We start from the raw sequence: 20473 nt of genomic DNA, 5'->3' as shown, positions 1-20473 counted from the left end.
AAAAAAGGTTCACTCACTCACATATTATGATTGAGTAATCACATCCTCCCCCCCCCCTTTTTTTTTCAAAGTAAACACAACATAGCTAACCAACGTTATCATTATCAACGGATTGCGTGTCGTGAATATACCAAGAGAGTGTCTATCCTTCACATTTTTTCTTACACAAACAACACTAAGAAATAATTTTTAAAAAGAAGCCACAAATTTACCAAGAGCAGCATTGCGTCATTTATTACTTCCAACAAAGATTTAACAGCTGTTAACAAATGTGTGTTTTTGTGTGTGTGTATGTGTGTTTATGCGTCTCTGTGTGTGTGTGTATGTGTGCGTGTGTGTGTGTATGTTTATGTGTCGATATATTTTGAAGAGATGTACTCACGGAAAATTATATTTGCATCCTATTTGTTAAGTTGATGGCCCTAGGCAAAAATACAATTCATTGTCTATCACTAAGTTCTGCCGTTGTTTTTAAAAACACAGTATAGATAGTTCGAAGATGACGTCAATCAGGTCTTTGTTATTATTTCTTGCCATCCGCGTTTATGAGTAATGCTCACTAAACTGTATTAACCTGACTATAAAAGTTCATGGATACACACAGTTTTGTGTTTTGGTCCGTTATACTTCCGGGTGGCAATGTTATGAGCTTCTAAGCCAAGCGCATACTATCAATATGCAATGTTAACCAAATGAACATATATATATATATAAGACTATCCACTGAGCCGAAGCTCAATGTCAACAGGTGTCAGCCATGTTGTCCGGAAATGTTTCCACTGTGGTTAACATTGCATATTGATAGTATGCGCTTGGCTTAGAAGCTCATAACATTGCCACCCGGAAGTATAACGGACCAAAACACAATGTTTCCATTTATTCACTGTGTGGAATCTTTAATTTTTACCTGATGTGGACTAATCTTAATATTGGAACTTTTAACTTAAGATCTATTAAAAGTAACATTCGAAAGGAACAACTGTGTCAAGATTTAGAAAGTTATAAAATCGATGTGTTGTGTTTACAAGAGACGAAGATCCAAGATGGCGTCGACCAAACAATAAATGGTCACAGACTGCTGTGCTTTGCTTCCAGTTCACCTCACTATGGATGTGGATTTCTCATAAATAAAAACTGCAGGGATTTGACTAGTGACGAATGGAATGTTTCGGACAGAATATGTGTTCTTGAGCTTAAGTGTAAGATCAATTCAAGGAACCAGAATAACGATAACAAAGACGGTAAGAAGACGTTCACTATCTCAATCGTAAATGTTTACGCACCAACAAGTCAACGCGCAAAACAATACCCAGAGGAAACTGATTAATTTTACAAAGACCTAGACGATACACTGAACAAAATAGGAAACAAATCAATATTAATAATTGCTGGAGATTTTAATGCCAAAGTAGGAAAACGTCTCGACAGTGACACACTATGTTTAGGATCATACTCAAAAGGAAAACGTAACGATAACGGAGAAAAATTAGTCCAGTTCTGTGAACAGAGAAAACTTTTCATAACAAACAGTGCTTTCAACCACCCATCAAGACACCAGACAACATGGGTAGGACAAAGGAAAGACCAAACCCAAGACAAAATGATAACAATACACAACCAAATAGACTATATCATATGTCGACACCGCCATAAACACTACTCAACCAACTCGCGATCATACGGTGGTACACTGCTAACATCCGATCACAAACTTGTAAAAACGAATTTCAACATAAATGTGTACAGACAACGAAGACAGAAAGGTAAAACGGCAGTCAAAATAAACACGGCAAAAATAGTAAATGAGCGAGAATGTCGCATTCATTACCAATATGAACTTAACTCAAGTCTATGGAAAATAAAGCAAAACAGTAATCCAAACAATGAATGGAAAGAGACGCAAGCGGCAATGAAATATGCGGGGGAAGAAAGTGCAGGCTCTATTAATACAACTAAGAACAAACCAAATCGAACGCCTAACATCGCTATTAACGATCTATCGCGGCAACAAAAAGAACTTAGGATCAGGATACAAAACACGAAAGACTCGGAAGAAATAATAAACCTGAAAACGGAACGAAACAAAATACTGCATTCAATTCGATCACTTACAATAAAACACAGAAACGAGGAATTAGACAAAAAAGTGGAAGACATAGAAAAGTCCAAAAATAACGCATCGTCTATGTTCAAAGCGACGAAATCTCTGAACCGAAAACCATTCGAGAACCCAAAACTACAGGATAAATTTGGCAAACAGACAACAAATCCCAACGATATCCTTGACATTGTAACTGACCACTTCCAGCAGAAATTTCACAAACAAGTCTCACAAATATCGCCCTTCTCAGGAAACCCTAGAGACCTAAACAACCGCATCACAACAACTGAAGTTAGAAATAGCATAAAGTGCCTAAACAATAACAGATCCCCAGGCGAAGATGAAATTCCCGCTGAATTGCTGAAATGCGGTACCCTCTCCCTGGATCTGAGCATTGCAAACATAATGAACAAAACATTCTCAACACACAAATACTGGGACATAAACAGCGGTGTCCTAATTACAATACAAAAACCAGGAAAAACGAAAGGACCCGTAAACAACCTGCGCCCAATAACATTACTGAATACCATAAGAAAAACACTGTCAACTATTGTCCTCAACAGAATTAGACCGAAAATAGAAAATTATCTATCACATAGCCAAAGCGGGTTTCGCCAAGACCGAAGCACATCGGACGTTGTATGGACACATAAATGGTTGGCAGCAAAGGCACTCAAAGAAAACATATCCATAACAATATCCGGAATCGATATGTCCGCAGCCTTTGATACGATCGACAGAGGAAAACTTTTGGAGATATTAACAGAAATAGTAGACGAAGACGAGCTCCGAATAATCCGATTTCTTCTCAGCAACACAAAGATACAACCAAGGATATACGGGGCCACAAAACAGACGCAGTTCGAAAGTAACATCGGGACCCCCCAAGGAGATAGTCTGAGCCCGATTCTGTTCACAATATACTTAGAACACGCTCTGAAAGAAGTTCGAAAAGTCATTCCAAAACCAACGACTCATATTGAGAACGCAATCCCTAGAGAAATCGCCTATGCAGATGATGTCGATTTTATTGGATCAACACTAGCAAATATAGACATCATACAAAATACCCTCATGAAATATAACCTCCAAGTCAATGCCAATAAAACCGAATTTACAACAATATTGAGGAACAAAGAGGAATGGAAAAGAACAAAGAAAGTCGGCTCACTAATTGGAGACACCGAGGATGTACAAAGAAGAAAACAGCTATCAAACGCCGCACTCAGTAAACTCACCAATGTATGAATTAGAGGTGACAAAATAAAGAGAAAAACCAAACTGAAACTGTACCATGCTCTTGTATAACTGCGGCACTTGGGCGTTGACAAAATCCGAAGAAGAACATCTGGATGCCTTCCATCGCACACAGCTAAGAAGGGTACTGGACATCAAATACCCCAAAAAGATCTCAAATGAATCACTCTATAAGATCACAAAAGAAAGACCAATCTCCCTTGACATTTTACAACAACGATGGCAACTTTTCGGTCACATACTACGCAGGGACAAAAACATACCAGCAAACCAAGCCATGTCGGGATACTTCCAAAAACACGGGAACCTTTTCAGAGGAAGACCGATCACAACACTCCCCGTGATCCTAAACAAAAACCTCACAACACTTGGACAAAGCATTAGTCTCATAACGGCAGGGGACCTTGAAAATCTGAGAACCCTAGCAGAGGACCGGCAATATTGGAGACACCTCACACAGGAAATACTGGAAACAGCCAAGGCGACCCGATCTTTCGGTCGAGACGCGAAAGGCATCTAAGTCAAGTCAAGTATATATATATATATATATATATATATATATATATATATATATATATATATATATATATATATATATATTATATATATTATATATATATATATATATATATATATATATATATATATATATATATATATATATATATATATATATATATATTTGTTCACCTTAAAAAAAATATTTCAACCACAAATAATCACATTCACAATGAAATGACAATACCAGTAGATTTTAATTATTCCAAACGTAATCAAAAATGAATCACGAAAGAGAATACAACACAAAATTAAAGCGAAGAAACATAATGCGACAACACCTTGACAATACAAGTCCATCTCGTTCACTCGAAAAATTAAAGAGATGCTTTAATCCCTCAACGGCGAGATTAATATTTCTGTTACATTACTGGTTTTCAGTAGTACGTAGTAAATGTAAAGTTTTTATCGAGAAGCAACAACAGCGATATGACTCGAGTTTCATTCAGAGCTCAAATTGCATCATTTTTACTGCTCTCTTGGTGGTTAGAATGATTGTGCCGGTGGTGGTAGTGGTTGGAATAGTGGTAGCGGAGGTGGTGGTGGTGGTGGTGGAGGTGGAGGAGGAGGAGGAGGAGGAAGAGGAGACGGTGAGGGAGGATGTAATTATGGTAGTGGTTTTGATGGTGCTGTTGGTTAGAATGATAGTTGTGGAGACGATGACGGAAATTATATGATGATGTTGATATTGTTTTTATTGCTATTGTAGTACTTGTTGTTAATGTTGTTGTTGTTAATGATGATGATGATTATGATGACAACGACGATGTCGTCGACAATGATGATTACCATACGATATTACAAAGTTTATTCAATCTTAGGCTTTCGCCAATAAATCATAAAATTTGATGACAACCTACATGAAAGTGGAAAAAAAAGATAAATGGAACCAAACAATAAACTGATACCATAATAACCACACACAAAAAAAAACAAACAAAAAACAATCGTAATACCACCAATACGTACAATAATAATAATAATAATAATAATAATAATAATAATAATAATAATAATAATAATAATAATAATAATAATAATAATAATAATAATAATAATAATAATAATAATAACATAATAATAACAATAATAATACTACCATCATCATTACTACCACCACCATCATTATTACGTTTCCAATCAGTTTTTCTCGTTTTTTAAAATTTGATACCTATAATAGACGAAAATTCTGGTGATTTTGTTAAAGTGTAGTTAAAATATCTACGATTTTATTAACCCTGGAAACTACGATTTTTATTTTCCTATTTCAAGTAGGCAGGTCTGCTATGACAAGTATCAGTTCCATAGTCAAAAAAAAAAAAAAGACAAACAAAAACAAAGTTTATTTAATCTTAGGCTTTCGCCAATAATTGATACAATACAATTAAGACAAAATAATGCTACCAATCTCTCCTCATGCATTCGTTAGACTATAACAATAACGACCGTGTTATCTTTACTCCTTACCCAACCAACCCCTAGCTTCCCGCCTCTTCATCACGAACTATCTTATGTATGTATTAGCTTCAGGACGGGCAAGTACGGAATCTGCCCACCCTTCCTTTAAACGTATCTATTTCCTCTATAACTTAGAATTCAACTCTCTCTTTTCTCAGAAGAGTATTTCTCGTATACTAATTCAATTGTTGAGAAAACCAAAATGGTGGTTGTATTTTATATATTTATTTAGTCGTGACTTTTGAATAAAAGTGTTTTGTTTTATTAGAGGAAATACAATAGAAAATTACATGGTTTTGCAAAATTATTTAGTTTGGCAATAAAAATACAGCGGTAATTACTTTAAGAATTTGAAAAAAAAAGAACTAACAAATTAATTTGTTAAAAAAAAAAAAAATCAAATAAGAAAACAATTTAAATAAATGAGTTTTGAGAAGCACTAAAGAAAACGAGAAAAAAAAGAAAAGAAATAATTTAAATGGATAATCAAATATATAAAAAAACACAAGTTAATACTTAATTGATATATTAGTAAATTAATAAATTAAATTCAATACTGGAACCTTCCCAATGTCATTACATCAATGGTACCAGCACAAGTAAGGCAATAAATTAGAAAAAGTACGTTTGCCAAAATCTCTATTTATATTATATGTTCACTGGTTATTAAGGTGGGCTCATTTGAATTAGCCCGACCTAGTACTAGAAAGGCCAGACAGCAAACTCGGAGTTCAGCGTCAGGCGACGTGACGATGGGATGATGATGTGGGCGGAGTGGAGTGGTTGGGGAGGGGGGGTGATAAAAAAAAAAAGAACAGGAGCGTATCCTGGTTTATGTATTACGGGGTGCATGGTGATTCTCAATCTATCAAAAATACAACACAAATTGATTTCAGTACGAAGTATCAAGTTTAAGTACTAACTTTTGAAATTATCTAATTTAGATTAGATTATTTCGGACCTGGTAATACAGCATATAACTTGAAAAAACAGGCTGGTATTTGCCCACCCTGCCCATTATTACCAGTCGTCCCTGTGTGTTCTTTAATAAAACGGCAGAGTTATGGGTGAATTCAATCAAACCATTCATAAACCGCTTCAATGTAATAACGACCATGGGGTATCAGTAACATGGAACACGTAAATGAGTGGGATTAATGATAACATTCAAACGGGGCCTCAACTCCCAACTACCTACTAACACTACCGGTTTATAGTAAATTAGTTTTAAAAATTGAGTTTAAAAAATATTGAGCTTTATAAAGCGCAATATCCATTAAATGTGCTCAAAGCGCTTTACACGGGTTCTCTGGTCAACAGCAACATTTAACATGTAGGACGGGACATGACGTCTGTTAGGCGATATTACAATTTTTCGGACAAAGACAACGCTGTTAACGGCCAGATACTCATTTTACACCTGAGTACGGTTAGAGAATTTGAGTAAAGAGCCTTTTCCAAGGACTCAACTATGCGCCGAGCGCGAATCTCGAACCCAGGACCTTCCGATCCGAAAGTGAATGTCATACCACTAGACCACATAGCCGCACAACCACACAAACGCACTGAATAGTTTATCCCATCATATGTCGTCGTGGTGAGTTTGACCTGTGATATCGTGGTTTCTTGTTTTTAGTGACATGGGGCTCTGGTCGGGAAATAAATTAAATAGTCTACATTTGGTTTTAGACTTTCCGTATTCATGTAAGCAATGAATCATTTGTTAAGCCTATATTTAATTATTTGATCTTCGTTTTAGTGTTTAATTGCAGTGAGCAGCACCCTGTTATGGTATATGAGTAATACTCACTAAACTGTATTTAACAGACTATAAACGTTTAAGGTTACACATAGTTTTGTGTGTTGGTCCGTTATAATTCCGGATGGCAATGGTGTGAGCTTTATAACAAACGCATACTATCTATAATCTATTCTTGAAAACATCTTGGTCACAATTCACATTTTTATAGTCAACGTGTTGTTTTTTCGCAAATCAGATAGCTTAGTCTTAGTCCACCTCATCTCAGTTCGTAGACCGGGAGTACCTGCTAGTTCACCTTATAAAACGGTCTGAGTCTATGCAAATGGATTGATGATGATGATAATGATGATGATGATGATAACATTAATGATGATGATGATGATGATGATGATGATGATGATGATGATGATGATGATGATGATGATGATGATGATGATGATGATAATAATAATAATAATAATAATAATAATAATAATAATAATAATAATAATAATAATAATAATAATAATAATAATAATAATAATAATAATAATAATAATAATAATAATAATCAATATCCTCAACACCATCATCAAAATCATCATCAACATAACAAACACCATCATTATTACTAAAATGATCATTTGATATTTGGGTTGAAAATGATCTCAGTCGCGATTCGACTCTCCGCCAGATATAATTGACAGTTAATATAAATGTTACGACATGATCTAAATATGATAATCTAGTCTGAGAAATAAGCGGGAGCAAGATCAGACACTTGTTTAAGAATTAAAGTTCCGAGGCAAGAATTTTTTTTTTTTAATTAAAGAAAGACAGTTGGCTACTGATTATAGTAACTGTAATAATGATTACAGTTGATAATAACAATAATAATAATAATAATAATAATAATAATAATAATAATAATAATAATAATAATAATAATAATAATAATAATAATAATAATAATAATAATAATAATAATAATAATAATAATAATAAAATTAATAATAATAATACTCGTAATAATAATATAATAATAATAATAATAATAATAATAATAATAATAATAATAATAATAATAATAATAATAATAATAATGGTGATGATGATGATGATGATGATGATGATGATGATGATGATGATGATGATGATGATGATGATGATGATGATGATGATGATAAAATTATCTTTATCACACAGTTGCCCCATAGTCGCTCTCTGTTATATCTGTAGATGGGTGTTTCTTTTTTACGAAACCCGCCGAAATCCGACAAAGTTATGGGAAGAAGGCAACAGTGGGGAGTGAATCAGGGACTCAGGAAAGTGTACACCAGTTGGGAGTGAACCTGGGACTATGGGTTTCGTTAAAAAGCAATTACCAAACCCGGTAAACTCCGACAAAGTTATGGGATGTTGGCAGCAGTACGGAGTGAACCTGGGAATCAGGGAGATGTACACCAGTGGGGAGTGAACCTGGGACTATGGGAAGAGAATATCAGAGGAAAATGAACCTGAGACTATGGGAGATGGGTACCAGTGGGAATTGAAGCCGGACTATGGGATTTGGGTACCATAGGAGAATGAACCTGACACTATAGGAGGTGGGCACCAATGGGGATTGAAACTGGGACTACGAGGGGTAGATACCAGTGGACAATGATCCCAGAAGGATACTGCTATTTTTCAAAACCTACCGAAATCGTCAAAAGTTAAGGGAAATGGGCACCAATGGACAATGAACTGGGGATCCAGGGAAGTGTATACCAGTGGAGAGTGAACCTAGGTCTATGGGAAGAGGATATCAGTGGAAAATGAACCTGGGACTAGGGGAGATAGATACCAGAAGGGTACTTCTATTTTTCAAAACCTACCGAAATCGTCAAAACGTTATGGGAAGTAGGCACCAATTTCGGTGGGCTTCTGAGCTCACTGTCCACTGTTATCTAACCACTGGTGTACATCTCCCACAGCCCCAGGTTCATTTTCCACTGATATTCTCTTCCCATCGTCCCAGGTTCACTCACCGATGGTGTACACCTCCCTGAGTCCCAGGTTCAATCTCCACTGCTGCCTACTTCCCATAACTTTGTCGGATTTTCGTAATTGCTTTTTTACGAAACCCGTCTAAACCCATAGTCCCAGGTTCACTCCCAACTGGTGTACACTTCCCTGAGTCCCAGGTTCACTTCCCATTGTTGCCTACTTCCAATAACTTTGTCTTATATTGTCAGGACTCGTCGGGTTTCGAAAAATAAAGTAATACGCCCCTGGTCTTGTTTTTTTTGACGAAACCCGCCGAAAACCAGTCTCAGGTTCACTCCCCACTGGTGTACACTTCCCTGAGTCTCAGGTTCACTCTCCACTGTTGCCTACTTCCCATCACTTTGTTGGATATTGTCGGGTTTCGTAAAAAAGTAATTGCTTTTTTTTTTTAACGAAACTCGCCGTAACCCAGTCCCAGCTTCACTCCCCACCTCTGCCTACTTTCCATAACTTTGCCGGGTTTCGTAAATAAGAGACACTGCTGTAGATACGCCAGTGGTAGTTCTATCCAATCCAATATTCTGCGACTTTTGCTGTACACAGCTCAATCTCATACATTTGGATACGATTTAAAATATTGATATTATTATATTGACCCTTCATCTTCCTCTTCTTCTTCTTCTATTTCATCATCATCATTATCAACATCAATCTCTTCTTTATCATTGTAGTTGTCGTCGATCGTTGATGTCATTATCATCTTATCATCATCTTCATCATTATCACTATCAATATCAGCATCATTACCGCCATCATCATCATCATCATCATCATCATCATCATCATCATCATCATCATCTACATTATCATCATCCTCACCTGAGCCAAATAGAATCAATACTATCCTACAATAACACCAATATTGAAAGTTTGTTGTTGCTATTTTTCATCTAATTCGAAAACTTAATTTTTCAAACTTATAAATTGTTTTGTTTTTCAGGAAAACGTTCCATGGAAAAATAGAGGCCAACACACCGTATGTGTTCTTCATGTTCCCCCCGTGGTTTGAGAAAAAGTATCCTGACTTGATAAAGACTTTGGAGATAAATCAAAATCGCCTTACAACATTCCATGACATTCATAAAACGCTGATGGATTTACTCAAATTCGATGGGAAAACAAAGAAAGGCAGCCTGAACTCAAGAGCCATCAGTCTTTTTGATGAGATACCAATCGAGAGGAATTGTACTCACGCAGACATTCCAATGACTTACTGTAATTGTAAATTATTATCCAAAGAACCAGTTTCTGATGAAATTAATAAAACTCTTTCAAAGGTATTAATCGATACGGTCGTGGGTATGACAGAAAACCATAGAGATAAATGTGCTTTACTTAGTCTTAAATCGGTTAAGTCTATTCTGACTATGTCAGGGAGTGATAAGAAGACTCCATACTTCAAAGTTGCCATCGAAACACAACCAGGGGGAGGATTGTACGAGGCTCTCATGAAATATGACATGGACAGTAAGAAAGTGTCTTTGCTTGGAGATATTGTTCGGATGAATCTTTACAGGGGACAAGATTCTTGTACGGATGTACTAAAATTGAAACTATACTGCTTTTGTAAACAATGAATCTTTTTCATTTATTATTAACATTGAGACTAGGTTATAGATATCATTATTTTGTTCGTTTGTTGTTGTTTTTCGTTTGTCTCTGTGTATATCGTAATGTTTGGCTTTGTAAACTAGTGGCATCACACTCGCCTTCAAACATGTAGGCTTAAAGTCATAATATACTCGTTCATTTCAGACGAGTAGAGTGAAATGTCTAAATTGGATTCTTTGGATACAGAACCCAAACCAGAGTTTTGTCACCAACGAGTCAATAAGCCTGATTAAAATTGATTGTTACAATAGGCTTCAACAGTCGTGATGTCACTTCCCTCGATATGACGCATAGTAGCTTAATAACTGGTTCTTAACTATATGATTAATAGTGGACACCCTTATGAAATACTTCTTCGACGAGCATAAAAGTGTATCCAGAGGAGAAAAACATTATAAATCTGACCATGTTTTGACTTTTATACATTCTGATCACATGACATATGAAAAAGTTATAGCCAGCATGAAGAATAAAAAGTACCGATTTTCTTTGTTTAGAACCAAGCTGCTCGTTGCTGGGCGGACGTGGCATCAGACTATTGAATCCTATTACGAGATGTGGAACCGTACTGCCAGATACCGTATTCAAATGTGAAGTTTTCGTGTATACGTAAAAATATAAACACCGGTGCTTAGTTTGTATGATTATCCCTTTTAATTGTCATTATTCAACAACGCGACCTATTAATGATTAATGTTATCATCAACATACACCGTTTTGCACCAGTGCTGGATCTATTTCATAGCCTCTGTGTTGCACGTTCTTGTTGCACGTCGGTCCCAAGTTACATTCCAAGGGAATGTGTTCCGCGGTTTGCATTGGGTGTCCGTGCATACAGTGACTGTAGAAAGTTGTTACTTACATTTTACTGCCCGGGTGCTACGTAATACCGGAAACGACGAAACCGCCCAAAGAATTAGGAAGTTGCCAGCAGCGGGGACTGAACACAAGTGGGGAGTGAACCTGGGACTATGGGAAGAGGATGTTCGAGGGAAATGAACCCGGGACTATGGGAGACGGATACCAATGGGAATTGAAGCCGGACTGTGGGAGGTAGGCACCAGAGGAGAATGATCATGAAACTATAGGAAGTGGGCACCAATTGGGAATGAACCTGGGACGAGAGGCATCTACGGCGAGAAGCAGATACCAGTGGAGAGTGAAGCCGGGAATATGGGAGGGGAGTTCGACACCTGTGGGCAGTGAACCCAGAAGGGTACCTACTTCCTTTTTTCCTAAAGCTACCGAAACCGTCCGAATTGATGGGAAGTGGGCAGTAATGGAGAGTGAACAAGGGAATCCGGGAAGTGGACACCAGTTGGAAACGACCGGAAAGGAGATTGTTTATTGATATTATACGCTGAGGTAAAATGCTCACAACATGCGCCAGTCGGATATATCGCACCATCACCCAAAACGGATGTTTCTTTTTACGATACCCGCCAAACCCGACCAGTTATTGGAAGTGGGCAGCAGTGGGGAGTGAACCGTGGATTCAATGAAGTGTACACTAGTGGGGAGTGAACCTGGGACTATGGGAGACGGATACCAGTTGGAATTGAACCCGGAACTAGGGGAGGTGGATATAAGTGGGGATTCGTGGTTCACTCCCCACTGTTGCCCGCATAACTTTGGTCGCTTTCGTAAAAACAGAAACACCCATTTTGTGTGCTGGTACGTTATATCCGGTTTGCGGATGTTGTGAGAATTTTACCTCAGCGCATATCATCAATACACAATCTTCTTTCCCGTCGTTTCCCACTGGTGTCTATCTACTAAAGTCCCAGGATCATTTCCCTCCGATATCCTCCTCCCATAGTCCCTGGTTCACTCTCTACTACTCCCAACTTCCCATCACTTCGGACTGTTTCGGTAGCTTTAGAAAAAATCAAGTACATTTCTGGGCTCATTCCCCACTGGTTACAACATCCAAAGTTCCCGGCTTCACTCTCCACTGCTATCTCCCTCTCGTCCCAGGTTCATTCCCCATTGGTACTGGTACCCACTTCCTATAGTTTCATGATCATTATCCTCTGGTGAGACAACCTCCCATAGTCCGGCTTCAATTCCCATTGGTATTCGTCTCCCATAGTCCCAGGTTCATTTCCTTCTAGCATTCTCTTCCCATCGTCCCAGGTTGACTCCCCACTGGTGTACACTTCCCCCGAGTCCCTGGTTCACTCCCTACTGCTGCCAACTTGGTTTCGTCGTTTTCGGTAATACGTATCACCCTTCTGCCCGGTCTTCCCCATTTTAGTTCCCTTCCGGTTGAGTGTCACTCACTCTTCTCTGGATACTTTTGTGCGGCTATGTGGTCTAGTGGTATGACACTCGCTTTCGGATCGGAAGGTCCTGGGTTCGAGCCTCGCACTCGGCGCATTGTTGAGTCCTTGGAAAAGGCTCTTTAATCACATTCTCTCACCGGACTCAGGTGTAAAATGAGTACCTGGCCGTTAACAGCGTTGTCTTTGTCCGAAAAATTGTAATATCGCCTAACAGGCGTCATGTCCCGTCCTACATCTTAAATGTTGCTGTTGACCAGGGACCCCTTGTAAAACGCTTTGAGCACATTTAGTGGATATTGCGCTATATAAAGCTCAATTATTCCATATGGGAGGTTTTCTGTTTGGTCGCGGATGGCGTCATTATTGTAGCTGTCCCATTCTCTCCAGATATGTACTTGGCTGCATGGTCGGGATGAATGCTCTCAGACTCGGATAACGTAAAACTACTCCTTGATTTTTAGTGCCGTACGTACCAACTCTTCTCGTAGTCGATAAATTAATTACCGGTAATCCTTGGCAAGTATCGCTGTTCTCGAGACCGGTACCGGTAATTCCCGATAATAATTCTCATTGCCGATGATTAGTTATCGACAATTACAGAGTTTGGAGAGCTCTGTTTTTTTGTTTGTTGTTTTTTTTCAGTTTTAATTTTTTTTTTGTTCTCTTTTAATTCAATGTTTCCCCTTTATATTTGTTAATGTCATATATTATTATTTTTCCATTACGATAATAATAATAATATGCACATTCTTACAATTGTGGAGTGTCGGAGTATCGAGACTGGGCTGCTTAGTGTCGATAAATTATCGGTAAGGCTGTTACCGGTATTATCGGTACTCAGTACCGGTACCGATCGGCACTATTGATTTTAGTCTTAACTCTCTGGAGAGACCATGTTTCGTAGTATCCCAAAATTACAGGCCTATCCAGCAGAAAAGTTGATTTGTTTAAACTCAAACAATCTCTCTATAAAACAACTTTATGTTCTTGTTAATCAAACAAATATCATTGTGATGTTCAAAGTAAATATGAATAAGAAAAAAATATATATTGTGTCGTAACAAATGTGACGATTTTGCTGTAGGTGGTAAGTAGAGGGTTAATATGTGACCTACCATCTCAAATCGTTATTATGTCGGGGTGATGCAGGTGCCATACGGTTGTTTTATACCAGATGTGAACAGATTCGAGAGATAGGGAATGAGATTAGCGGAAGAGTAGCGTCCCTTGATTGGACGTCACCCATAGTCTGTGACGTCACCGGCGGAAAAGTTATTGGGGAGAGAACGTCATGTTGGTTGTGCGCATGCGTCTCTCGTCCTCGCTTCCGGTGAAAATGGCTTGAGACACTTCAAAACCAAATTGACGTTCTCTCTGTAAGGTGACGTCCAATCAAGGGACGCTACTCTTCCGTTAATCTCATTCCCTATTATAAGTTTTGTCACCTTAAGTTTTTGTCATATATCGGTGTGAAAGAAGCAAGAAGAAATATTGATGCCTTTTTTTTTTCTTTTCAACCTCAGGAATGAAAGATATTCGAGATTTGTTTTTTATGTTATGTTTATTTTCCTTTTGTAAACATTATCTATATCTAAATCCATTTTCCATTTATTTATTTATTCATTTATTACTCATATGTTTATCTCAGTGACGATAGTAGCAATTTGTCAAAAAAGAGGAAAATGTCTCGGTCTCTCGATCAAACACGAGCAAATTGTAAAAATAACAGGAACATAGTTTTGTATTTTGTGCAATATATAACTACTGGTGTAAATCCTTTCTTATTTTTTTATTTTTTTTTTTTTTTGTTTATTGCTTTAGGTCTCTTCCAACACAAATGAGGTTATATGAGAGACCGCTGAAACAAAAAAAACAAGCAATCTAACAAAAATAGTACAAATGTAAATCAAAATCATAACCTAAAGATATAAGCTAAATTATCAATAACCAAGAACAAACAGGCAGAAGATTTACAGAAAAAAAAATCCCCTGTCAAAAATACAATCACAAACCAAAGAAGCAGGATAGGCTAGTAAAGAGAAGAAGAAACGACATCACTATCGGATCGTACACCCATGCGAACATCATAGGTATATGATTCAAGGTTGATGCTCCCATCCAACCACCCGCAATCCTTTCTTATCATCAGACATAAATTTACTTTTATGTAAACATTTAATGAATTGTCCTTTCCACATAACATTTTAAAGGCCTACAATATGGTTCAAATAAAAGGCCAGAAAGTGTTGTTTTGATTTTTACTTTATAAAGCATGTTACTATATCTTTGTTACCGAAACCTAGTATTTATGCAGCTTAAAAATACAACCCAAGAATCTCTCAAATTTCAAACCATAGTCCAAAGGTGAAAATAAATAAAGAGTAAACTAAGCCAATCACCATTGTTTTATCGTAATAATATATTATCTCTGTATAACCAGAAATAGAGAGAGAGAGAGAGAGAGAGAGAGAGAGAGAGAGAGAGAGAGAGAGAGAGAGAGAGGGGGATGACTTCACTACCAGAATAATTTATTTTCTACCTCCACTACAACCGCTGCTACTACTACTACTACCACGACGACAACTACTACTACTAAAAGTTCTACTGTTGCTTCTGCTGCTGATACGGCCACTGATGAGTATACTAATACATACATCCCTTATATTTTTTATTTAATTCCAATTCCATTGCATTTATTTCCTAACAATAGTCTACACTTCATTTTATTTCACTTTCTATAGGGAATGAGATTAGCGGAAGAGTAGCTTCCCTTGATTGGACGTCAACGGCGGAGAAGTTATTTGTAAACAAACCAACTACAAGTACAAGCCAAGCGCTGCAATTACAAAATTTATTATTCATATTTCTGTACAAAAATGCATATCATAATCAACGTAGATCTTTTCTTTAGTTTTCTCCAATATGAAATGTTAACAAAATATGATGTAGACTACAAGTAAAAAATAAAAGATGTTGATAAATAATACAATACGACGAGACAACCCTTCCTAAACTTACTGAACTTCCCGCGAATGGTTGGTACTAATAATGGTGATAGTGATAGTGATAGCGTCTGTCGGTTGTCAAGACGCGACTTCCAACAAAGGGGCGCTACTCTTATCTGCTTTGAAATCTCATTCCCTATACTGCATTACACAGTTCCTCCCCTCTTTTGACTTAATTAATTGCGCACCTCTTATAAATTTCTATTGCTCTATTTTAATTCGTGCTTCCTCACAAAGGAGCAAACTGTTTCTTGCCCATCAACGTTTTAAAATAATTCATCTTAACAATGCCACTACCCCAGTATCTCATTCGTCTGTAGTGTTTCATTCATCCCGTTTTATTGATAAAAGGGAAACCCGAAACGTCCATTTTATCTGTTTTCGTATATTAAACTGAAGCTTACATTCAATTTCACATTGTTATTTATTTATTTATTTCAATTCTGAATATAAAAAAGCAAGAACAATTCAAAAATAATTCTATGTGATAAAACCATGTACAGAATGCATAGCAACATAAACATTTTCGGCAATTTAATAACGTATGTTTATAAATATAATTTAAGAAGTGTCACACTTTGTGAAACAGCAGTAACGTGTCTAAAACAGGTCGCACATCTATTCGGTGACTTGTGGGATCAATTATCGTTATTTATTTCGGGAATTCTCAATGAAAATATTTTGTCCTGTAACTGTAAGCCCGTCTGAGCCACTTTTCTCGAGGGTCTATTCCAAGGGAAGACTGCAATAACCCAGGCGTCAGCCGCAGTGCAGCGCTGCAAATTGAGCTGGGGTGAGGTGACTTGTTCAAGGCCACACAGTGCAGAAGCGGGTGATCGAACCTGGTACCTTTCGGGTACGAAGCAAAGACCGTACCACCGAGCCATGCTGACCCTCTATTATCCTCTTGAAAGGACGCTAGTCTGTCAAAGATTACATTCATCAGCGAACTGGTACTCATTTGCACCTGGGTAAAGTGAGGTGATTCCAAGAAAAACATTTTAGAATAAGATCGGAGATCACCATAGTCTATGGAATTGACCTTTGAGCAATCCTGGGTCATTAAAGGATGCCCCCAATATTGTTTTCTCTTTCCATTTGTCTTTTTTTCTAAGTAGTAAAGCACAGAAATATGCAACCTCAATTTCATCCATATTTGCATTTGCGCAAGTGATACGCGAGGTGGGTCCTGGGACATTCCTGTCCTAGTGCGGTACCTGTTTTGAATAGAAGTTTTCTTCAGTGGGACTGGGACAGGACAAATTCGTCCTGGGACAGTCCTGTTCTAGTGCGGTTCCCCTAAGACATAATGGTGATTTTTTGGTTTTGAGGAAAATGTTTGACACGGAAGATTACCATCACTGCATATTAGATAATAGTTGAAAGGCAACAATGTCAATAGCTTGACAGGCATAGCAACAAGAAGTCACAGAGAATCGAGGAACTATCATTTGAGAACAACATTGAAATCAGAAACACATGGTGCACTGAAGTATTTTGTATGACCACCGTTAGAATTGATCAATGCCTCAACTCTTTGTTTCATTGACGATGGTATGTGATTGATTATTTCTGCAGGTATATCAGTCTAAATTGCATTTAGTCTATCAAACAGTTCGTCGAACTTTGTTCAGCTTTCTTTATCATGAGTTTTATCAAAGCTCTATTTTTAAAAATCCCACCTATGTTCAATGAGGTTTATGTCAGATGACACAAGTTCATCACTCTTACATCTGAATAGCCGCTTCCACCCTCAAGGAGGCACGGAAAAAAGCAGCCAAGATATTATAACAAAGAGGCAAGAGACCGCGAAGTACGGCTATGTGGTCTAGTGGTATGACACGGAAGGTCCTGGGCTCGAGCCTCCTTCGGGGCAAGTTGAGGCCTTGGAAAAGGCTCTTTACTCACATTCTCTCACCGTAGTCAGGTGTTAAATAAGTACCTGGCCGTTAAAAACGTTGTCTTTGTCCGAAAATAATATAATATCGCCTTACAGGCGTCATGTCTTGTCCTAAATGTTAAATGTTGGTGTTGGACAGGGACCCTTGTAAAGCGCTTTGAGCACGTTTAATGGATATTGCGATTTATGAAAGCTCGATTTTAAGGAGACAAAGCTCTGTTCTTACTTCCAAGTGGAACTCACAAACTGCATATCCAATGGAAAGGCCCGTATACCATTGTCAAGAAGCTGTCAAGGACAAATTACATCGTCAAAGTGGGTGGAAAGGATACAACATACCACATAAACCTACTCAAATAATATGTTGATCGACCGATCTCCTCTCACCTCATGGTCATGATGGTGGCAGAGGAAATTCCCACCACGGAGCACTTGGCACCAGACCTGCCATTGGTTGGACAGGAGACTCACATAGATGCCGCCATTAACCAAGAGCTTTCTGAGACGCAACGAAACGAGCGGCAGGAAATTTTAATTTAACACTCGCCCACTCTGACAGACAAACCAGGACCTACCGTTGGTCGGACAGGAGACTCACACAGATGCCGCCATTGACTAAGAGCTGTCTGAGACGCAACGGAACGAGCGGCAGGAAATTTTAATTTAACACTCGCCCACTCTGACAGACAAACCAGGACCTGTCGTTGGTCGGACAGGACATTCACAGAGATGCCGCCATTAACAAAGAGCTGTCTGAGACGCAACGGAACGAGCGGCAGGAACTTTTAATTCAACACTCACCCACTCTGACAGACAAACCAGGACGGACCAACATCGTAGATTTTGACTTGACCCTAATTGACAACAGGCCTATACGATGTAAGCCTTACCCAGTCCCTATCGCAAAGGAGACAGTGATTGAGGTAGAAAGTCAGGCCAAGTTAAAAGCCGGCATAATATCCAAATCGGAATCGCCTTACAGCGCTCCTCTAGTACTGGTTCGCAAATCTAGTGCAGTAGTCTATAGGTCAAATTTGACCATGAGATTTAATCATGATATCAACAATTTTTCGGCATTCGAATCAGTAGGAATGGTCATTGATTTTAAACATGACTCAGTCAAGCTTCATTCAATATACAGACCACCAACCAGTGCAAAAAAAAAAAAAAAAATAGATTAAAAACATCACTATTTATTGATGAATTCGAGGACTTCCTTCTTCGCCTTGACATGAAGTCAAAGAAAAATATTATTGTTGGAGATTTCAATTTGCACTTTGATCGAGACACACCGGATATAAGAAATATAAATAAACTACTTTCGTCACATCACATGACACAGCATGTCAATGAAAAGACACGTCGATGTGGACACATAATTGACTGGGTATTGACCAGCGTAGACATGCAACTAGCGACACCAATCAATGTAGATGATCTTTGTATTTCAGATCATCATTAAATATTTTTTGGCATCAGAAGGGGACACTAAATGACACAAAGACAAAAAAAAGTAGTTGTTTCGAGAGATTTGAAGAAAATTGACATAGGATTATTTAAAGTTGACCTCTCTTACAACACACTGTGAGAAAGAAGTGACTGTTGGCAATTTTGATAAAGCAATTAGTAGTGTTATGGATAAGCACGCACCTCTTACGACAAGATCTGTGAACATCAGAAAAGAATCACCATGGTACCATTTGGAGGTAAAACGTATAAAGAAAGAGAAAAGAAAAACGGAGAAGAAATGGAAAAAATCTGGCCTGACGATTGCTAAGGAAACTTCTATATCATTCAAACAAAGACTCAAAGAGGTGACAATTAAGACAAAACGTATCTTCTATCTTGATAAGGTTGATAAGATAAATCTCGGCATCACCTTAGAGAGTGATCTGTCTATGAACAAATATATTAACGATATGAGAACAAGTGCTATCTGCATTCTAAGAAATATCAGGCCATTTATTAATAGGGAAACCTGCAACAAATTGGTAACATCTTTGATATTCCCGAAAATGGACTACTGCAATGCACTGTTCGGTGGTCTCACAAAGGACAAAATAAACAAACTCCAGAAAATACAGAACATGGCAGCCCGCGTTGTACTGCAGAAAGACAGGAAAACTGCAGCTCCCGAATTACTAAGGCAGCTGTATTGGCTGCCAGTGGACCAGCGGATTAAATATAAATCTTCAACTATCGTTTTCAAATGCCTGGAGGGCTCTTCACCAGCATATCTCTCAAGCCTCATTGAACGGTATAACCCACAGCGATCGCTTCGATCAACGAACGACCTCAAATTGAAAACACCCCGCTGTCGAATGAAGGCTGGTGAACGCGCCTTTCAGCATTCTGGTCCGAGGTTGTGGAATTTGCTACCACTTGAGATACGTTCTTCGTCTTCATTACAGGAATTCAAGCGTCGATTGAAGACATTCTTATTCCGACAGGATTTCTTTTGATTATGTGTATAATTAGCGTTGTTCGTGTACTGTGTTAGGGCTT

At 37.9% G+C, this 20473-nt stretch overlaps 2 protein-coding genes across 3 annotated transcripts in view; both read left to right on the top strand.

Moving 5' to 3' along the window:
- The window catches only part of LOC144973582 (uncharacterized), a 109952-nt gene extending 93381 nt beyond the window's left edge, over window positions 1–16571 (top strand). For both annotated transcript variants that reach the window (XM_078916209.1, XM_078916208.1), the window contains exon 4: window positions 10108–16571. In XM_078916209.1, the coding sequence (XP_078772335.1) occupies window positions 10108–10744 (637 nt within the window). In that variant the 3' untranslated portion in view covers window positions 10745–16571. The remainder of the gene's footprint in view (window positions 1–10107) is intronic.
- Window positions 1–20473, top strand: part of LOC144973588 (zinc metalloproteinase nas-6-like) — a 699617-nt gene that overhangs the window by 350227 nt on the left and 328917 nt on the right. The gene's annotated exons all lie outside the window — the stretch shown is intronic.

This window comes from Berghia stephanieae, chromosome 5 (assembly GCF_034508935.2).
Source record: "Berghia stephanieae isolate SIO BIC M18660-M18661 chromosome 5, UCSD_Bste_1.3, whole genome shotgun sequence".
In the NCBI taxonomy this organism is placed as follows: Eukaryota; Metazoa; Mollusca; class Gastropoda; order Nudibranchia; family Aeolidiidae; genus Berghia; species Berghia stephanieae.
Note: the sequence above shows the minus strand (reverse complement) of the source record. Positions and strands in the feature narration are given on the sequence as shown.